The 18,453-nt window shown below is 44.1% G+C and overlaps 1 protein-coding gene across 2 annotated transcripts in view; it reads left to right on the plus strand.

The window, feature by feature from the left end:
• The window catches only part of NMT2 (N-myristoyltransferase 2), a 61,379-nt gene that overhangs the window by 19,306 nt on the left and 23,620 nt on the right, over positions 1–18,453 (plus strand). The window contains exons 2-7 of one of the 2 annotated variants that reach the window (XM_023223287.2): positions 8,078–8,213; positions 8,610–8,652; positions 13,840–13,984; positions 15,879–15,997; positions 16,098–16,189; positions 16,309–16,425. In XM_023223287.2, the coding sequence (XP_023079055.1) occupies positions 8,078–8,213; positions 8,610–8,652; positions 13,840–13,984; positions 15,879–15,997; positions 16,098–16,189; positions 16,309–16,425 (652 nt within the window). The remainder of the gene's footprint in view (positions 1–8,077; positions 8,214–8,609; positions 8,653–13,839; positions 13,985–15,878; positions 15,998–16,097; positions 16,190–16,308; positions 16,426–18,453) is intronic. The other variant, XM_023223286.1, reaches the window with a different exon arrangement.

Consider the following 18,453-nt stretch of genomic DNA (forward strand, 5'->3'; position numbering starts at 1 on the left):
ATGGGGGTAGTGATGGTGGTGGTGATGATGTGATGGTGTTGATGGTGGCAGTAATGGTGATGGCGATGGTAGTGGCGATGGTGCTGATGGTGACAATGATGATAATGGTGATGACAGTAGAAATGATAAGATGGTGATGATGGTGGTGATGGTGGTAATGGTGATGATGATGTGATGGTGGTGATGGTGATGATGGTGGTGATGGCAATGGTAGTGGCGATGGTGGTGATGATGGTGATGATGACAATGGCAATGATGGCAGTAATGATATGGTGGTGATGATGGTGGTAATGGCAGTGGTGGTGGTGATGGTGTTAATGATGGTGATGATGGTGGTGATGATGATGTGATTGTAGTGATGGTGATGATGGTGGCAGTGATGGTGATGATAGCAATGGTAGTGGTAATGGTGGTGGTGATAATGGTGTTATGATGTTAGCAATGATATAGTGATGGTGATGGTGGTAATGGCAGTGGTGGCGGTGGTGGTGGTGATGATAGTGATGGTGATGATGGTGGTGATGATGGTGGTGATGATGTGATTGTAGTGATGGTGGCAGTGATGGTGATGATGTCAGTGGTAGTGGTGATGGTGGTGGTGATAATGGTGATGATGGTAATGATATGGTGATGGTGATGATGGTGGTGGTGGTGGCGGCAGTGGTGTTGGTGGCAGCGGCAATGCCAGACTGCTCTACAAAGTGGTTGTTTCAGTTTACATTTTACCAATAGCATGTGAGTGTTCCCTTTCCTCACATTCTTCTGATATTCTTAGACTCTAAAATGTTTGCCAAATCAATGGGTGAAATTGAGCATGTTTTCATAAGCTTATTGGTTGTTAAGGCTGCCTCTTTTGTGAAGTACTTATTCATATTGTGAGCCCATTCTTCTGTCAGCCTTTTGTCTTTTTCTTAATGATTTTTTTATTGATTTCTCATTTATCTAGCAAATAGTTACTGAGGATCTTTTATATGTCAGACACTGTTTTCGGTGCTAGGAATACAATGGAAAACACTGTTTTATGGATCTTACGTTCTAGTTAGAGAGAAACAATACAGTTCCAGCTAGCAATAAATTATATTTAAAAATTAAAGCAGTACAATCATAATAGTAGCTGGCTTCTACCAGATGATTTCTGTGTGCCGGCTACTATACTAAATTCTTAGATGTATGAATTCGTTTTATCCTCACATTTTTTCTAATACTATTTATTTCAGACAGGGTCTCATTCTTTTGCCCAGTCTGACTGTAGTGGCACGATCACGGCTCACTGCAGCCTCAAACTCCTGGGCTCAAGTGATCCTTCCACCTCAGCTTTCCAAGTAGCTGGGACCAGAGGCACACACCACCATGCCCAGCTAATTTTTTATTTTTTGTATAGACTACGTCTTGCTGTGTTGCTCAGGCTGGTCTTGAACTCCTGGACTCAAGCAGTCCTACTGCCTTGTCCTCCCAAATGCTGGGATTACAGACATTAGCCACCACACCTGGCTTAATACTGGTTTTTGAAAACATCATCCTTTTACAGCTACAGAAACTGGAGCACAGAGAGGTTAAGTAATAAACTGAAAGTCACACAGCTGGGAACTTGTGGAGTCAGGATTCAAACCCAAGTAGCCAAACTCTACCTAATGCCTGCAGTCCTGGCCAGAATATGATGTTGTCTTTCTATACCATTTTAGAGCTAAAATTTGGAGGAGAAAAGACCTTTGTATATATTCTGGCTGGTAATACTTCCTCATTTGTGTTACAAATGTCTAACCTTATTCTGTAACATAAATTTTTTTTTATAATCATTTTGCCATGAAATGTTTAACTTTGGTGTAGTCAAAAGTTATTATCTTTTATGGTTTGTACTTTTGAGTCCTTGTTTGAGTAAATATTTCCTTCACTGACATTGTGAAGTTATCGTTTAATTCTTTCACTTATTCATTTGACAGATGTTTACTTGAGCATCTACTATATGCCAGACACTGTTCTAGGCACTAGAAAGATGTGGAGTAAATGGACATCACCGCCTTCAGTTTTAAGGTTTTGTTTTCCAAGTTTGGGTCTTTCACTCATTTGGAATTTTCTTTTTTCTTCATGTTGTGGGATGTAGCAAACTAATTTTATATTTCTGCATGTAGGAATTCGGCTTTTCTCATGCTATGTATTGAAAAGTTATTTTCACTGCTGAATTATGATGTGATCTTTATTATATATCAAGTTTCTTTACTATCATGGGTTGTTACTGATATGTCTGTTGCATTTCATGGACCTGTTTATCTATTCTTCAGTTCTGTTGTATTTTAATAATGTTTTCCTTATAAAGGTATTGTGATTATTATACACTACTTCAAAAATGCATGAAAATGCAAAGGAGAAGATTACAATCAGCTCTATTTCCCGCATTTTCCATGCAGGAACTTGGAAATTAAGGAGGGAAATATTAGTAAAATAATTAGTCTCAAACCACTAATGTTTCTTCTGTTTCACAGTGGACAGGAGCTAAGTTACCCCTCTGGAATTCACATACCAAAAACTGAACTCCTTTGATGTCACTATATATGTGTATGTATATATATATATATATATATTTTTTTTTTTTTAGAGAGAGGAAGAGTATGTTTCCTGAACTTCCTGGGCTCAGGTGATCCTCCCACCTCAGCCTCCCGGGTAGCTGGGAATACAGACACATGTCACTACACCTGCCTAATTTTAATTTTTTTGTAGGGATGGGGGTCTTTCTATGTGGACCAGGCTGGTCTCGAACTCCTGGGATCAAGCAGTCCTCCCTCTTTGGCCTCCCAAAGTGCTGGGATTACAGGCGTAAGCCACTGCGCCCAGCCTGATGTCACTCTTAAGACTGATGTATTAGTTGTATGAGGCTGGGCTGCTGTAATCAAGAGACCCTAATGTGGGATTGAACAACGCAGTGGAAGTTCCCTTCTCATTCACGGACCGGCCTTGGGCACATGTTCTGACGATGGTGAGGGAGTTCTCCTTCCTTCTGTCATCCAGGGTTGAGGCTGCGCTATTGTGTGGCTCTGCCGTCCTCAGGGGTCTCACTCACCTGTGTCTGCGTCCAAACAGCACAAAGGACAGGAAGGGCATCAGAAGCCACCCACAAGGGTTTCTGGACAGCAGGAAGTGACACACGTCACTCCCACTGGCTGGAACTCAGTCAGTGGCCACACCTGGCTACGAGGCAGCTGGGAAGAGCTGTCCAGCTGTGAATCCAGAGGGAGAAACGATGGGTTTTGTGGATATCATTGTGGACCACCTGTAAAGCGTTTACATGGCTCTATTACATTGGCTCTCCCATTAAGTCTTGTCTGTAGTTTCCATGAATACTTTGAAGAGATTTGCTGGATGTGCTCATTAAATATTTGCCATTTCCATGGCTTAGAAGGAATGTATTGGTTTCTACTTGAGGTCTGAACGTGCCACTGATTCTCCCAGATGCAGGCTGAACTGTCTGGGCTTTCAGAGGTGGCAAAACTGAGAGCCTTTTCTTTGTGACCTTTCATGTGAAACCCTGGGGAAGAGGGAGGTGGGACTTGTGTTCCTCAAGACCGAGGAATCTTTCTTAAAGGGCCACATGATATGCAGGCTGAACTTCCGTGACTCGGTAATCAGCCTTGAGTACTGGGAGTCCGAATCAGTCTTTCTTCATTGGATTTCCAGGAGAGTCTTCTTTTGGGCATGGATTTTCCTTCAGTGTCTGGAAGCCTGCTTAGCACCTCTCCCACCCAGGCATGAGGGTGTCTCTTTCCGTCATGCTTCTCCCTCCAGAGTCCCTGGAGTCCTGTGGGATGCAAACCCCTGGCTAAGCAGCCACGGCCGACTCCTGATCTGCTCTGGCCATAACATCATCCTGTCACCCCCAAGGACAGGAGTGTCACCTGTCAACACTTCTAACTGTTGCATTTGATATAATTCACAAACCATACCATTCACTCGTTTAAAGCATACCATTTAGGCTGGACTTGGTAGCTCACGCCTGTAATCCCAGCACTTTGGGAGGCTGAGGCGGGTGGATCACTTGAGGTCACAAGTTTGAGACCAACCTGGCCAACATAGCGAAACCCTGTCTCTACTAAAACTACAAAACTTAGCTGGACATGGTGTCACGTGCCTGTAATCCCAGATACTTGGGAGGCTGAGGCAGGAGAATCACTTGAACCCAGAAGGCAGAGGTTACAGTGAGTCAAGATGGCACCACTGCACTCCAGCCTGGGTGACAAAGTAAGACTCTATCTCAAAAACTAAAAAAGAAAAAAAAAAGAAAAGAAAGTATACCATTCAGCAGCTTTTAGTTTATTCACAGAGTTGTGTACCCATCACTACAATCAATTTTAGAACATTTGCATCAACCCCAAAATAAACCCACATCCCTTAATCATGCCCAAGCCCTCCTCTTCCCAGCCCCTGAGCACCACTAATCTAGTTGTTTCTGTGGATTTCCCTGTCAGGACATTTTGTAGACATGGAATTATACAATACATAGTCCTTGGCAACTGGTGTCTTTCACTTAGCTTAGTGTTTTCGAGATGCATCCATTCATGTTGTGTGTTTGTCGGCGCTTTGTTTTTTTATTGCTGAATAATCCATCCTATAGATGGACCACATTTCCCGTCTCCATTCGTGGAGGATAGACATTTGGGTTGTTTCCAGTTTTTGGCTGTTATGAATGATGCTGCTATGAGTATTTGTGAACAAGTTCCTGTGTGGACATAAGTTTCCATTTCTCTTAGTTATGTACTGATGAGTGTAGCGGCTAGGGTGTGCAGGGAATCTGTGTTTAGTGTTTTGAGGAACTGTCCGCTGTTTTTCAAAGCAGCTGCTCCATTTTACATTCCCATCAACAGTGTATGAGGGTTCCAGCATCTCTCCATCCTCGCCAACACTGGCTTTTTTTTTTCCTTTGAGACAGAATCTCGCTCTGTCACCCAGGCTGGAGTGCAGTGGCGCGATCTCCGCCCACCGCAACCTCCACCTCCCGGGTTCACGCCATTCTCCTGCCTCAGCCTCCCAAGTAGCTGGGACTATAGGTGCCTGCCACCACGCCCAGTTAGTTTTTTGTATTTTTAGTAGAGACTCGGTTTTACTGTGTTAGCCAGGATGGTCTCGATCTCCTGACCTCGTGATCCGCCTGCCTCAGCCTCCCAGAGTCCTGGGATTCCAGCCACGGCACCCGGCCTGGCTCTTTCTTTTCGATTATAATTATCCTCATGGGTATCAGGCGGTGCACTGGTCAGCCCTGATTCTCAAATTCTCCTTTCCTTCATGGCCTCAGGAAATGGAAAAGTAGCTCTTCTTCACTGAAGGGCTGGGAAGCTCTGCCTCTCATCATTGTATAAATGCTATCAGATATGTCTGGGAGTTTGGAGGCTGGGATGACCAACTTAGTACGCATTTCTGTAGCTCCCTGTCAATTTAAAGTTCAGATGAAAGAGAGAAAAAGAAAAACTCTTGCTGAACTAGAGTAAACAAAAATGATGACGCTTTCTCCATTATGCCAAAATAAGAATATAAATTTTAGCAACACCGTTTGGAAGAAAAAAAAGTTTTGGTGTGTAACATCACTTAGCTGCCAAAATGGAGTTTTGGAAACCTCATCGAACAAGCTTTGTAAGCTATAGAATAGGTGATATAAACTTACTTAAGGAATTTTTGGTGAAATGATATGGTGTTTTAATTTTTAAAATGTCTCCAGATCCTCTCAAGTTTCCATGAGTTTATCTGTTTTAGAGACTGTTGTTGTCGTTGTTGTTGTTGTTTTTGTTGTTTTTGAGATAGGGTCTTACTCTGTTGCCCAGGCTGGAGTGCAGTTGCGTGATCATGGCTCACTGCAGCCTCCCAGGCTCAAGTGATCCTCCCACCTCAGCCTCCCAAGTAGCTGGGACCACAGGTGCACACCACCATGCCCCGCTAATGTTTTACTTTTTATAGGGACAGGGTCTCACTGTGTTGCTCAGGCTGGTCTCAAGCGATCCTTCTAGCCTCAAGCGATCTTCCCGCCTCGGCCCCCCAAAGTGCTGGGATTATAGGCGTGAGCCACCATGCCTGGCTGAGAAAATTATTAACTGACACCCAGGACAAATATATTTTCATCCAGTTGGATAGGCATCTACTTCAAAGCATCCTTACCAGTCACTGCCTTTTATTCTGTATCTCTCTGTAACCAAGCTTCTTGGAAATTTGGAGATATTTTAAAGTTGAAGTACTGTACCGAAAAGCTGTGAGGTCCTAGGCTCTCAGTGGTTTCTGGAAAGCCGTAACCAGCAGCAGTTAGAATAAATGGTAGAGGTGGGAGAGGGGTAATCCTCTGGGTTGTGAAGTCATGGGCATGTCCACCATGATTTCAGTCCTTCCCACTCAGCCTCTGGCCCCAAGATAATGCTCAACACATAGTAAGTGTTCAATAAATACTTCATAGTAAGTTGCAGTAGGCTTTAGCATTGAGGTTGGGACTATGGTAGCTTTCAGAAGTATTTTATGGCCTGGGAATAGGTGATGGCACCACCTCTAGAGCCAGGCTTATCCGTTCATTCATTCCGCAAGCATTTGTGTTAGTGTGTACTGGTGTGAGGCACTGGAGACCTTAGGGACGCAATTATGAATAGACTTCTTAAGTAGCGTGTGCAAATGCATACGTAAATCACACTATAACAGTACAACAGATTTACCAATTCACAGGGCGCCAGCAATAGGAACACTGGGAGAGGAAAGCCTAAAATAGTCCTACTCCCAAACCAGAGAATATACAAAACTGAACGTATCTACAGCGTATTTCTAGCTCATGTATGGCTGTGATATGTTTGTTCAATCCCAATTGCTAGTCAGATATTGACGGGTGTCCTTGGCCACCAGGTGATTTTAAATATGAACATCATGATAGCACAGATTTGATTCTGTTGATGAAAATAAACTACTCGTTGTGAGGTGGGCAAAGCCTTACTATTTTTAGACCACTAGGGTACCACTTGACAAAGTCTTAATGTATCTCCCAAAATAAGCACTGTTTTCTATTTTAGAATTAGAGTGGAAATATGAACCCATAGCTCAAGTGCTTAGTTCGTTTTTCTTTTTCTCCAGCTCTGTAGCCCAGGCCAGAGTACAGTGGCACAATTTTGGCTCACTGTAACCTCCATTTCCCAGACTCAAGCTATCCTCCCACCTCAGCCTCCTGAGTAGCTGGGACTATAAGTGCATGCCACCACACCTGGCTGATTTTTTTTTTTTTTTTTTTTGGTAGAGGCTGGGTTTCCCCTTATTGCCCAGGCTGGTCTGGAACTCCTGGGCTCAAGCTATCCACCCGCCTCAGCCTCCCAAAGTGCTGGGATTACAGGCATGAGCCACTGTGCCCAGCAAAGTGCCTAGTTCTTAAATAGTTTCTCTCACTATTGCACATGCCTTTCATATTTGGACGTTACAGAGGAATTATCCATTTTAAATTGAAAAGTTCATTACTTTAACACATGAATAACCAGTGGAAAGAAAAGTTCTTTTGTAACCTAGATACTAGGTAACAAAACTAGCGCTTTGTGTTTTGTTTGTTTGTTTGTTTGTGACAGGGTCTCTCTCTGTAGCTAGACACTTAGAGCTTTTCACTCTTAGCTCCAGTAGTAAAAATCTTTATCAGGGAACATTTCCTCCTCCGCGAAAAAGCAGTTTGTTTAGTTCTGTTGCTTCAAGATTAGTGTTTTGTTGTACCCAAGAGATGTTTATAATGGAGTTTTTCATATCATGTACCTGTCCTCCAGAAAGCTGACTTAAACGTAGATTAGGAGAGTAGTGATAACCGTGGAAACTATTTTACTTAGTTATAAAATGTGGTTTATCTCTGCAATCTTCCTGCATCGTGCCATCTAAGCACCTGCAGGATGACTGAGCAGGGACTGGTATTCTTCTATGTTGCCTGTTACCGTCTTCACTCTGTTATCTTTTATTCCTCACCTACATCCTAACACAGTTATTTTCTACTGCCTGTAACATCTGTGGTTTTCGAAATGATTAATTGTATGCAATTCAATTTCATTTAATGATTTTTGTTTGTTGGTTGGTTTCACCATCTTTGCATTTCCTGCAGAAGTCCTGGAGGGTATTTGGGAGCCAAAAAGAAAAAGAAGAAACAGAAGAGAAAAAAGGAGAAACCAAATTCCGGAGGCACCAAGTCAGATTCGGCGTCTGATTCCCAGGAGATTAAAATTCAGCAGCCTTCGAAAGTGAGAGCTCTGTTTTATTTTTTTTCCCTTGTGTGGTTTCTTGTGCAGATGAGTGGGTTTACGCAGTTTAGCGCCCTGCTGGATCAGATGTGTAGGGACTTTGTTGTGACTGTGTGTTGAATGCCACTAGTAACTGGAAGCTCTTGACAGCCTCCTTAAAACGGACTTTGGCATCCAAATAATGAAGGGGTACACTGTGCTTTTGTGTGTGTGTGGGTACCTGCTGTGTTTTTCCCTTTTCTCAGTGAATTTGTATTTAGATTGTCGTTCGAGAAGAAAGTCTCAATGTGAGCTTGTTAGGTGTTTTTGAAATTACACTTTAATATTTGATTACTTTTAGTTCAGAAGATATTCACATTGTAATTTTTCTGGGTGTCTGTCTAATTACCTGAATAGCACAACACCATCTGGCAGCAGATTTCAGCGGGAACAGCCATGGGTAAGTTTCTCGTTGACTTTGAATCAAACCAGCTTGCAGCGGTCGTTCTTCATTTTAGTGCCAAGGGTGGGAAATAGTTCCTGACATTCTCCTAGTTTAGACCAAACCAGAAGTTGTCCAGCTGGGCCCCGCGTTGGCAGATGGTGGCCAAGAAGAGGGTTGATTGTACTGCGTGGGTGTCTGGTGGCACAGATGGCAGCCATCCCTGTCTGTGGAGCCAACCCCCAGGCACCCTGTGTGCTGGGCCTCTGGGAAACACAAAGCCCTCTTGATGCAAGAAACTCACAGTGAAAAGGGTAGAATCACCCAGGCACGGTGGCTCACACCTGTAACCCCAGCACTTTGGGAGGCTGAGGCAGGCGGATCTCTTGAGTCCAGGAGTTTAAGACCGGCCTGGGCAACATGGCGAAACCCTGTCTCTACTAAAAATTACAGAAAGTTAGTTAGGCGTGGTGGCATGCACCTGTAGTCCTAGCTACTGGGGAGGCTGAGGTGGGAGGATAGTTTGAGCCTGGGAGGTAGAGGTTGCAGTGAGCCAAGATCATGCCACTGCACCGCAGCCTGGTGACGGAGACCATGTCAATCAATCAGTCAATCAATCAATCAATGTGAGTAGCATGTGGTGTTATGGAAACAGCTCAAGAGGTGACGTCTGAGACCTTGAGCTTGTTCTCTGCCGCTTTGCTCACCAGTTGTGTGCCTTCCCCTGGGTACTGCACTTCCTTCAGCCCAGTCCCTTCTCTCCAACTCGCAGTTTCATCTTGAGGCTCCAGTTAGAGCATTTTTATTCAAGAGTTTTTACATCCTAAAACAGTGCATATATATATATGGTAGTTACTACCATTCTGCAAGCTTTGTGGATTTCCTTTTTTCTTATGCAGAGTTTCTGTTGTGTTCCATGAAGTGAGTCTTGCAGGTGGTTTTGTTGTTGTCACCTGTTTTACACAAGAGAACCGGGAATCACTGAGAAGGAAAATTATTTGCCCCAATTTTTCCCTGACTGACTGCAGGGTGAGGAGAAAACGGAATCTTCCTCCCTAGCTTTTCAGCTTGGTTCTCAGGTAATAAATATCCTACTCACTAGACATAGCTTTCCAAGGTAACTCATAGAGGACACCACCATACGCTTGCACAATACTCTTCCCATTTCTAAATGTCACTTGGTCAGATAAACGTGGCATCCCTGACCTGCAGTGTGGACATCTCCTGTTGCTTTCAGCATCACCATCAGTCTCTGCCCATCCCTTCCACCTCTAGTGACTGTGAGCCTTTCCCCTCTCTCTGGTCACTTATGAGAAACTAGAACTAAGCCAGGCAGCCGGGAACTCTTGGCATTATATGGTAGGTGTATTAGTCAGGGTTCTCTGGAGGGACAGAACTAATGGAATAGACGGATAGATAGATAGATAGATAGATACATAGATAGATAGATGGGACAGAACTAATGGAATAGATGGATAGATAGATGGACACACAGGTAGATAAAGAGGAGTTTATTAAGTATTGACTCACATGATCATAAGGTCCCACAATAGGCTGTCTGCAGGCTGAGGAGCAAGGAGAGCCAGTCCAAGTTCCAAAACTGAAGAACTTGGAGCCTGATGTTCGAGGGCAGGAAGCACCCAGCACGGGGGAAAGATGGAGGCTGGGAGGCTAGGCCAGTCTCTCTTTTCACATTTTTCTGCCTGCTTGTATCCTAGCTGCGCTGGCAGCTGATTAGATGGTGCCCACCCAGATTCAGGGTGGGTCTGCCTCCCCCAGCCCACTGACTCAAATGTTCATCTCCTTTGGCAACACCCTCACAGACACACCCAGACTCAATACTTTGTATCCTTCAATCCAATCAAGTTGACACTCAGTAGTAACCATCACAGTAGGGAATTTCTTTTACGAATTTGAAGGAGGTCAGTAATGTCTTAAGATGGGCTTTTCTCCATTGCGTTTTTTAAATCTGGGGCTCTTTTCCTTTACACTTATGCCAGCTCGTGATAGCACCGTAAATTACAATGGACTGCATTGCAGAATATTCTGGTCTACACACAAGAACCAAAATAAAAATGATATTTGGATTCTTATAGACTTTTAGTGTGATAAAACTTGGACATTTTTTTCCAAGGTATTAAATTTGGAAAATAATGGGTCAAGAGTATAGTTGATGGTTAGTATGCCACAGAAAGCGTGTGTGGAAGAAAAAGAGAATATACCTGCCTCTTACATAGGAGTGGAATCGTGGGAAGTTAATGTTCGGCGGACATTCATCTCACCTTGCCTGACACACATTCATTCTTCCCAGGTAGTGCTACTATGGAAGGTGAATGGATAGGCATAAGAACTTATCGTAGCTGAGTTTTCCTTACTGCTTTGTCCCTGTGGGTTTGGAAATTGCATTTATTTGAATCTACTTTCAGAAAGCATTTAAATAGGGCCGTATGTGGTGGTTCGTGCCTGTAATCACCGCATTTTGGGAGGCTGAGGTGGGCAGATCACTTGAGGTCAGGAGTTCAAGACCAGCGTGGCCAACATGGTGAAACCCCGTCTCTACTAAAAATACAAAAATTAGCCAGGCGTGGTGGCACATGCCTGTAATACCAGGTACTCAGGAGGCTGAGGCAGGAGAATCGCTTGAACCCAGGAGGCGGAGGTCACAGTGAGCCAAGGTCATGCCACTGTATTCCAGCCTGGGTGACAGAGTGAGACTCTGCCTCAAAATGAAAAAAAAGAAGAAGAAGAAGAAAGCAAGCATTTAAATAGTCAGCATTGGGATATCAATATTTTGCAAAGGGACATTTCATGCTGAGAGTGCTGGTCAACCCGATGAGCTAATTAGGTAGGGAATAAATCACCCTGAAGTCTTCCTCATGGAGTTGGTCGTTTTGGTCACTGGGTTATGTGGAACAAAGATGCTGATTCATGTCTGTTGCAAAATAGTTTGAGTTTGATATATTACTGTTAGAAGATTTAACTCAGAAACCCGGAAAGAAATCAAGGAAAAAAAACTAAATCAAGAGAGAAAAATTACCATAACAAATTCATTATAGTCACTGTAGTTTTATTTTTATAAGACTGGGCTCTACTTTGCCATTTTAAGCTAAACTGATGCACAGCTAAGCATTATTAGTTGAAATATGCTGTGATCTCCATTCCTGTTTAACTTGTAACGTCTTCTAATAGACTGTGTTGTTGGAGTTCAGATACACGTGAATTTCATTTTGCTAGAAATTTGCTCCTTTTCATGTTGGAGACTTAAAAGACACCCAAGGAAAAGAAGTCATCCAAAGATGTAATAATGACAACCAGAAAAGTATTTTGTTAAATTTGTATGTGTTACTAAGATAGGACCTTTATGATTTTGATGTTAATCAAATGTAAGATAAACAGCTTACAAAAGCTGTGGCAATCATGCTGTTAGATTTCCAAGCAGAGACAAGACGACTTTCACCTGCCTCCAGCTGGACTTCAGAACTTCGTTTCCTTAGGGTTCTTGACAGTGTTTGTATGAAACAAACCCTGTTCTGTGCTGTGTAAGACAAGTAAGCTTCCCAGGTTAAAATTATTGCTCCAGACCACAGATTTCAGATTCCAAGTGGAACAGAAGTCCAAAGTTGCTGTTTATAAACTTCTAAGGGTCGATTGTACCTTTCGACGGTGTCCACCCTGTGTTGACATACAGCAAAACCGAAGGGCTCTGAAACTTCTAACCACTTTCTGAATTACAGCGAAGAATATTCTTTGCATGGTGTTGAAGTCCTACAATGTCTCAGTGATTTTACGTATTGAAAAAAGTCATTGATTTCCATTTTAGTCTTCTGCACTGTCCTCTCATTTCAAGTAGTCTCATGTTCCATGTATTATCATGTTATTTGAGAAGTTAAAAAAAAAAAAAAAAGAACTGGGGACTCTTCAAGAGGTGGCAGGAATATTGGCTTTGAGAAAGGAACCTTAGAATTTAAAGGTACTGTTTTACCTAAAAAGGAGTCCAGTTTCCAACACTTGGGTTGGGAACGACAGGCTATGGTTGCCCAGGATCTGAAGTACAGAGGAAATTTCTCATCCTTCTGGTGGGAGAGTTTGTCTCTACAGGATCAGGAGGGTCAGGAGAAGGGCAGGGTGTGGCCGGGAGGAAGGGGCATGGTTAGAGATTTCCTTTCTTGATCATTTTCATACCAGTTCAGCACTGGGTTCAGATCGACCTTCCTTCCTCCCTTCCTCCCTTCCTTCTTTCCTTCCTCCCTTCCTTCTTTCCTTCCTTCCTCCCTCTCTTTCTTTCTTTTCTTTCTTTTTTTTGTATTGTTCTCTAGCCCGCCCCCCTTCTTTCTCTCACTCTCTCTACCTCTCTCCCTTTTCCCTTTCCCTTTCCTGACAGAGTCTCACTCTTGTCACCCAAGCTGGAGTGCAATGGCAAGATCTCAGCTCACTGCAGCCTCCACCTGCCAGGTTCAAGTGATTCTCCCGCCTCAGCCTCCCGAGTAGCTGGGATTACCTGCCATCATGCCTGGCTAATTTTTGTATTGTTGTAGAGACAGGGTTTCACCATGTTGGCCAGGCTGGTCTCTTAACTCCTGACCTCAGGTGATCTGCCCGCCTTGGCCTCCCAGAGTGCTGGGATTATGGGCGTGAGACACCATGGCCAATCCTCTCTCTTTCTTTGTTTTCTGTCTCTGTCTCTCCTTCTTCCTTCCCTCCCCTCCCCTCCCCTCCCCTCCACTCCACTCCCCTCTTCTCCCCTTCCCTTCCCGTCCGTTCCCTTCTCTGCTGTGTTTCCATTCTGGAAGTTGTTTCCCTCATCCCCTCATTGCTTCTGCAGAGCATTTACTCTGACAGTGCCCCCAAGGCTCGTGGCTGCCTGGCTGCTGGATGACAGTAATGCATGCATTGCCCGTCTCCCCCAGAGGAGTAATGCCAGGGACCATTTGTAGGTGGATGGGAAACTGAAGCAAGGCATGCTTCAATTTAGATTCCCCAAACTGCCAGAGCCCCATTAAAACTAGACAACTGTTGTTACCTTTAACAGAAGGTTTGCTTCTATTTTCATGTGTAACACACAAGTCCATGGCCTTGACCAGGCTTGGAGGAGGATTGTTAGTGTGTAGGTATTATAGTCTCCGAGGCAGATACACGTGCATCTGCTCAAGTTTAAGATCAGCAGCCGCTCTCTCATATTCTGTGTGTCTGTCTTTGCTGTCATAGAATCCCAGCGTTCCAATGGAGAAGTTACAGGATATCCAGAGAGCAATGGAGCTGTTATCCGCATGCCAGGGCCCAGCCAGGAACATTGATGAGGCTGCAAAGCACAGATACCAGTTTTGGGACACACAGCCAGTACCTAAACTAGGTAAGTCTTTCTGCTTTTCTCTTTTTTACCCCAGAAACAAAGCTGGATGGACAACAACAATAAAAACACAAAGAGTGTTAACTTCACGTGTATCATTTATTTCATACCACAGATTTGTAATCTATGCAGGAGTAATATTTTTCTTCTGAAAATACACATATTAGGTAGTGATATTGACTTTCGATAACCATTATTTTAGTCCAATTTCTATCCCAATGAAAACCTCCAATTTCCCCACACTTGAAAAATTACTATTACTATTTTTATTGTTGAGATAGGGTCTCACTCTATCGTGCAGCCTGGAGTACAGTGGCATGATCATAGCTCACTGCAGCCTCCACCTCCTGGGCTCAAGCGATCCTCCCATGTCAGCCTCCCATATATCTGGGACCACAAGTGCACACCACCACACCTGGCTAATTTTTGTACTTTTTTTTGTAGAGATGCTGTTTCAGTATGTTGCTTGGGCTGGTCTCGAACTCCTGGGCTCAAGTGATCCACCTGCCTTGGCCTCCCAAAGTGCTGCGGTTACAGGTGTAAGCCACTGCGCCCAGCCCATTAGAGTATTAAAAATGCACATCAGGTTCTGTGATGGAAGGACCAGGCCCTGAGGGTCCCTCATTCAGCAGGTGTCTGTTGAGTGTTATTAAATGCCAGGCATAGTCCAGGGCACACACCTGGAAACAGTGGTGGAAAAGCAGGACAAAAGGTGGCCAGGCTGGGGAGGAGGGGCGACATATTGAGGTAGAGAAAGGCTTTGGTTAAGCAACAGATGCTGGGAGAAAGTGATGTGTGATGTGTAAGCTTCTGTTGGGAATTTCAAGGGGCCAGTCCCTTGAGGACCAGAGGGCCTCAAGCCGAAGGAAGGCACCAGGAAGGCCCTGAGCTGAGGCCAGCCCTGGTCAGCATGGCCAGAGCATTGGGAGCAGGGGGCGAGGGAAGGTATGGAGAGGGGGCTGAGGCAGGCAGCAGCCATGGGGAAGAGCCTGGGTTTTAGTCCCACCGTGTTGGGAAGCTCTGCAGAGAATGACTTGGAAAAGGTATCTTGGTGGAAATCACTGGAAACTGTGATGGCCTGGACTATGCTGTGAGCAGTTCAGATGGGGAGAAGTAACCAGCTTTGAAATTATCTTTAGGTTTTGCTGGGAGGGGGCAGAGGTCACTGCAGCCCTTTCCTCTCCCAGTTTGTGGAAATGCAGTAAAAAGAACACACCTCCCAAGGCTGTCGAATGAAACCTATATTGCTTATGACGGTGTGTAAGATAAGCCTGCATTGTAGGCCTTGAGACTCAGAATCACTGTTGTTTTGTAATGTAATCTTTGCCATTGGATGACAAAGTATTTCTCCTTTTATTTAATTGGCAAAATAGGCCAGCCACGGTGGCTCACACCTATATTCCCAGCACTTTGGGAGGCTGAGGTTGGAGGATCACTTGAACCCAGGAGTTTGAGATCAGCTTGGGCAACATAATGAGATTCCGTCTCTATAAAAAAAATTAAACAATTAGCTGGGCACTGCGGTGTACATCTCTAGTCCCAGCTACTTGGGAGGCTGAGGAGAGAGGATCGCTTGAGCCCAGGAGTTGGAGGCTTCAGTGAGCCATGATCGCGCCACTGCACTCCAGCCTCGGCGACAGAGTGAGACCCCGTCTCAAAAGAAAAAAAGAAAGAAAAATAATTGGTGAAACAGCAATGATTTCACACCACTGCCTAGCTTTCCTGTTGCAGTCCAGAGGCGCTTGATATAACAGCATCTTTTTAAAGTTTATATGAAACCCAAGGGCCCTAAGACTGATTTTGCTTATGTCGCTGACCACTTTGGATGGTTAGAATACTTTGTCATTTAATTTTCTCTCTTTTTGCCTTTCTTTTTTCTCTGTCTGTCTCTGCTCAGATGAAGTCATAACATCTCATGGTGCAATTGAACCAGATAAAGACAATGTACGCCAAGAACCATATTCTTTGCCACAGGGTTTTATGTGGGACACTTTAGACTTGAGTAATGCCGAAGTGGTGAGTGAGTAAAAACCTCTTAAATTCAACTCCTGCATTCACACATTGCTTCTGAGTTGATTCTGAGCACCATGGATAGGACACTTGTTTTATCTTATAGCTCAAGGAGTTATACACGTTGTTAAATGAGAATTACGTAGAAGATGATGACAATATGTTCCGATTTGACTATTCACCCGAGTTCCTGTTGTGGTAAGTCTCAGCGGTCACAGATGTCGTGGATAGGCGCTGTTGACTTGGGGACTCCTGCCTCTGTTCCTGTATTCTTGGACAATAACTGGTGCGTGTTTTCTTGTCTACCGTGACCTCAGGGCTCTGCGTCCACCAGGCTGGCTCCTGCAGTGGCACTGTGGGGTCAGAGTGTCTTCAAACAAAAAACTGGTCGGGTTCATAAGCGCCGTCCCAGCAAACATTCGGATTTATGACAGGTACGTGTTTAAGCTTGACCATGCTGTTTTTATATGTTTCTTTTCCAAGAATTACAATTAGAGTAGGCCTTTGAAAGTTACTGAATGCAGGCCAGGCACGGTGGCCTCTAATCCCAACACTTTGGGAGGCCGAGGCAGGTAGATCACCTGAGCTCAGGAGTTTAAGACTAGCCTGGTCAACATGGTGAAACCCCACCTCTACTAAAAATACAAAAACTAGCCGGGCGTGGTGGTGTGCACCTGTAATTCCACCTACTCAGGAGGCTGAGGCAGGAGAATTGCTTGAACCCAGGAGGCGGAGGTGGTAGTGAGCCGAGATTGCGCCGCTGCACTCCAGCCTGGGTAACATGAGTGAAACTCCGTCTCAAAAAAAATGACTGAATGCAAGCTGTCGGTGGTCAGGGAGGTTGTGTATGTGTGGAGGCAGAGGCTTTGTGGAAACTCTGATTGGTTTTGCAGTGAACCTAAAACTGCTTTAAAACATAAAGTTTATTAAGTAGTAAAGAAAAAAAAAACCTGGACTGTGAATAAAAATAAAGGACAGTGGGTTCTTTTTCTCTTTTTCTCTCTCTGCTTCTCAACCTCATACATGCTCACACATATATGTATCAGAATAAATGAAGCCTTGGCCAGGCATGGTGGCTCACACTTGTAATTCCAGGACTTTGGTCGAGGCCGAGGCTGGCAGATCACTTGAGGTCAGGAGTTCAAGACCAGCCTGGCCAACATGGCGAACCCCCGTCTCTACTAAAAATACAAAAATTAGCCAGCATAGTGGCACGCATCTGTAATCCTAGCTACTTGGGAGGCTGAGGCACGAGAATCACTTGAACCCAGGAGGAAGAGGTTGCAGTGAGCCAAGATTACACCATTGCACTCCAGCATGGGTGACAGAGCAAGACTTCATCTCAAAAAAAAAAAAAAAATTGCTTAAAAATTTTTTAGGAGAGATAAAGCTTTCTATCCATAGGATACATTGTATTTTTAGTTAGGATCTCCAGCCCAGAAAGTCAAAGATCCAACTGTGAAAGTCAAAGATGTCATAATAATTGGTCTCTTTACTTTTCAGTATATTAGGTTAGCTTATTTACTGTGAAAAGCATTTGATCTCAAGGAATATTTTGTGCCAAATGAAATGTGTATCTGGAAACAGAGCCAGGAACAGGCTTTGAAGATCCAGGAGGTTTATTGTAGCTCAGAGCAGCATCAGCTCTGGTCTGCTCAAAGCCCCTCTCAGGGATCCCAGGGGTTTATATCACACTCCAAAGCAATTATCTTACCAGATTCTGCACCAGATGACCCAGTTATTACCGTAATTATGTACATTATTGGAAAAACAGATCTAGAAACTTAAAGAGGGGCAGGTCGTAGTGATTCATGCTCGTAATCCCAGCACTTTGGGAGGCTGAGATGGGAGGATTACTTGAGGCCAGGAGTTCGAGACCAGCCTGGTCAACATAGTGAGACCTCATCTCAAAAAAGGGAAAAAAAAAAAAAAAAAAAAAGTTTAAAGAACCATAGCTGATCCAATTTCTAAACTGAAAACTTGTAACAGACCAAAGTCCTAAAATGTATTTAGAACAAAAGGGTTGGAGCCTCCATGCGTTTTACAGTCATTTTGGCAGGAAGATATGGGGAATAGTGTTTCCATCTGAATTTGTGAAATGTCTAAGTGATAGAATATTTTTCTTAAATATTGTGTTAAAGAGTGGCTTTCAGGCCAGGCGCAGTGGCTCATGCCTATAATCCCAGCACTTTGGGAGGCCAAGGCAGGTGGATCACAAGGTCAGGAGTTCGAGAACAGCGTGGTCAATATGGTGAAACCCTGTCTCTGCTAAAAATACAAAAATTATCTGGGCGTGGTGGCACGCGCCTGTAATTCCAGCCACTCGGGAGGCTGACAAAGGAGAATCATTTGAACCCGGGAGTCAGAGGTTACAGTGAGCTGAGATTGCGCCATTTCACTCCAGCCTGGGTGTCAGTGCGACAGTCTGTCTCAAAAAAAAAAAAAAAAAAAATGGCCTTTAT

Source organism: Piliocolobus tephrosceles, chromosome 9 (assembly GCF_002776525.5).
Source record: "Piliocolobus tephrosceles isolate RC106 chromosome 9, ASM277652v3, whole genome shotgun sequence".
Lineage (NCBI taxonomy): Eukaryota > Metazoa > Chordata > Mammalia > Primates > Cercopithecidae > Piliocolobus > Piliocolobus tephrosceles.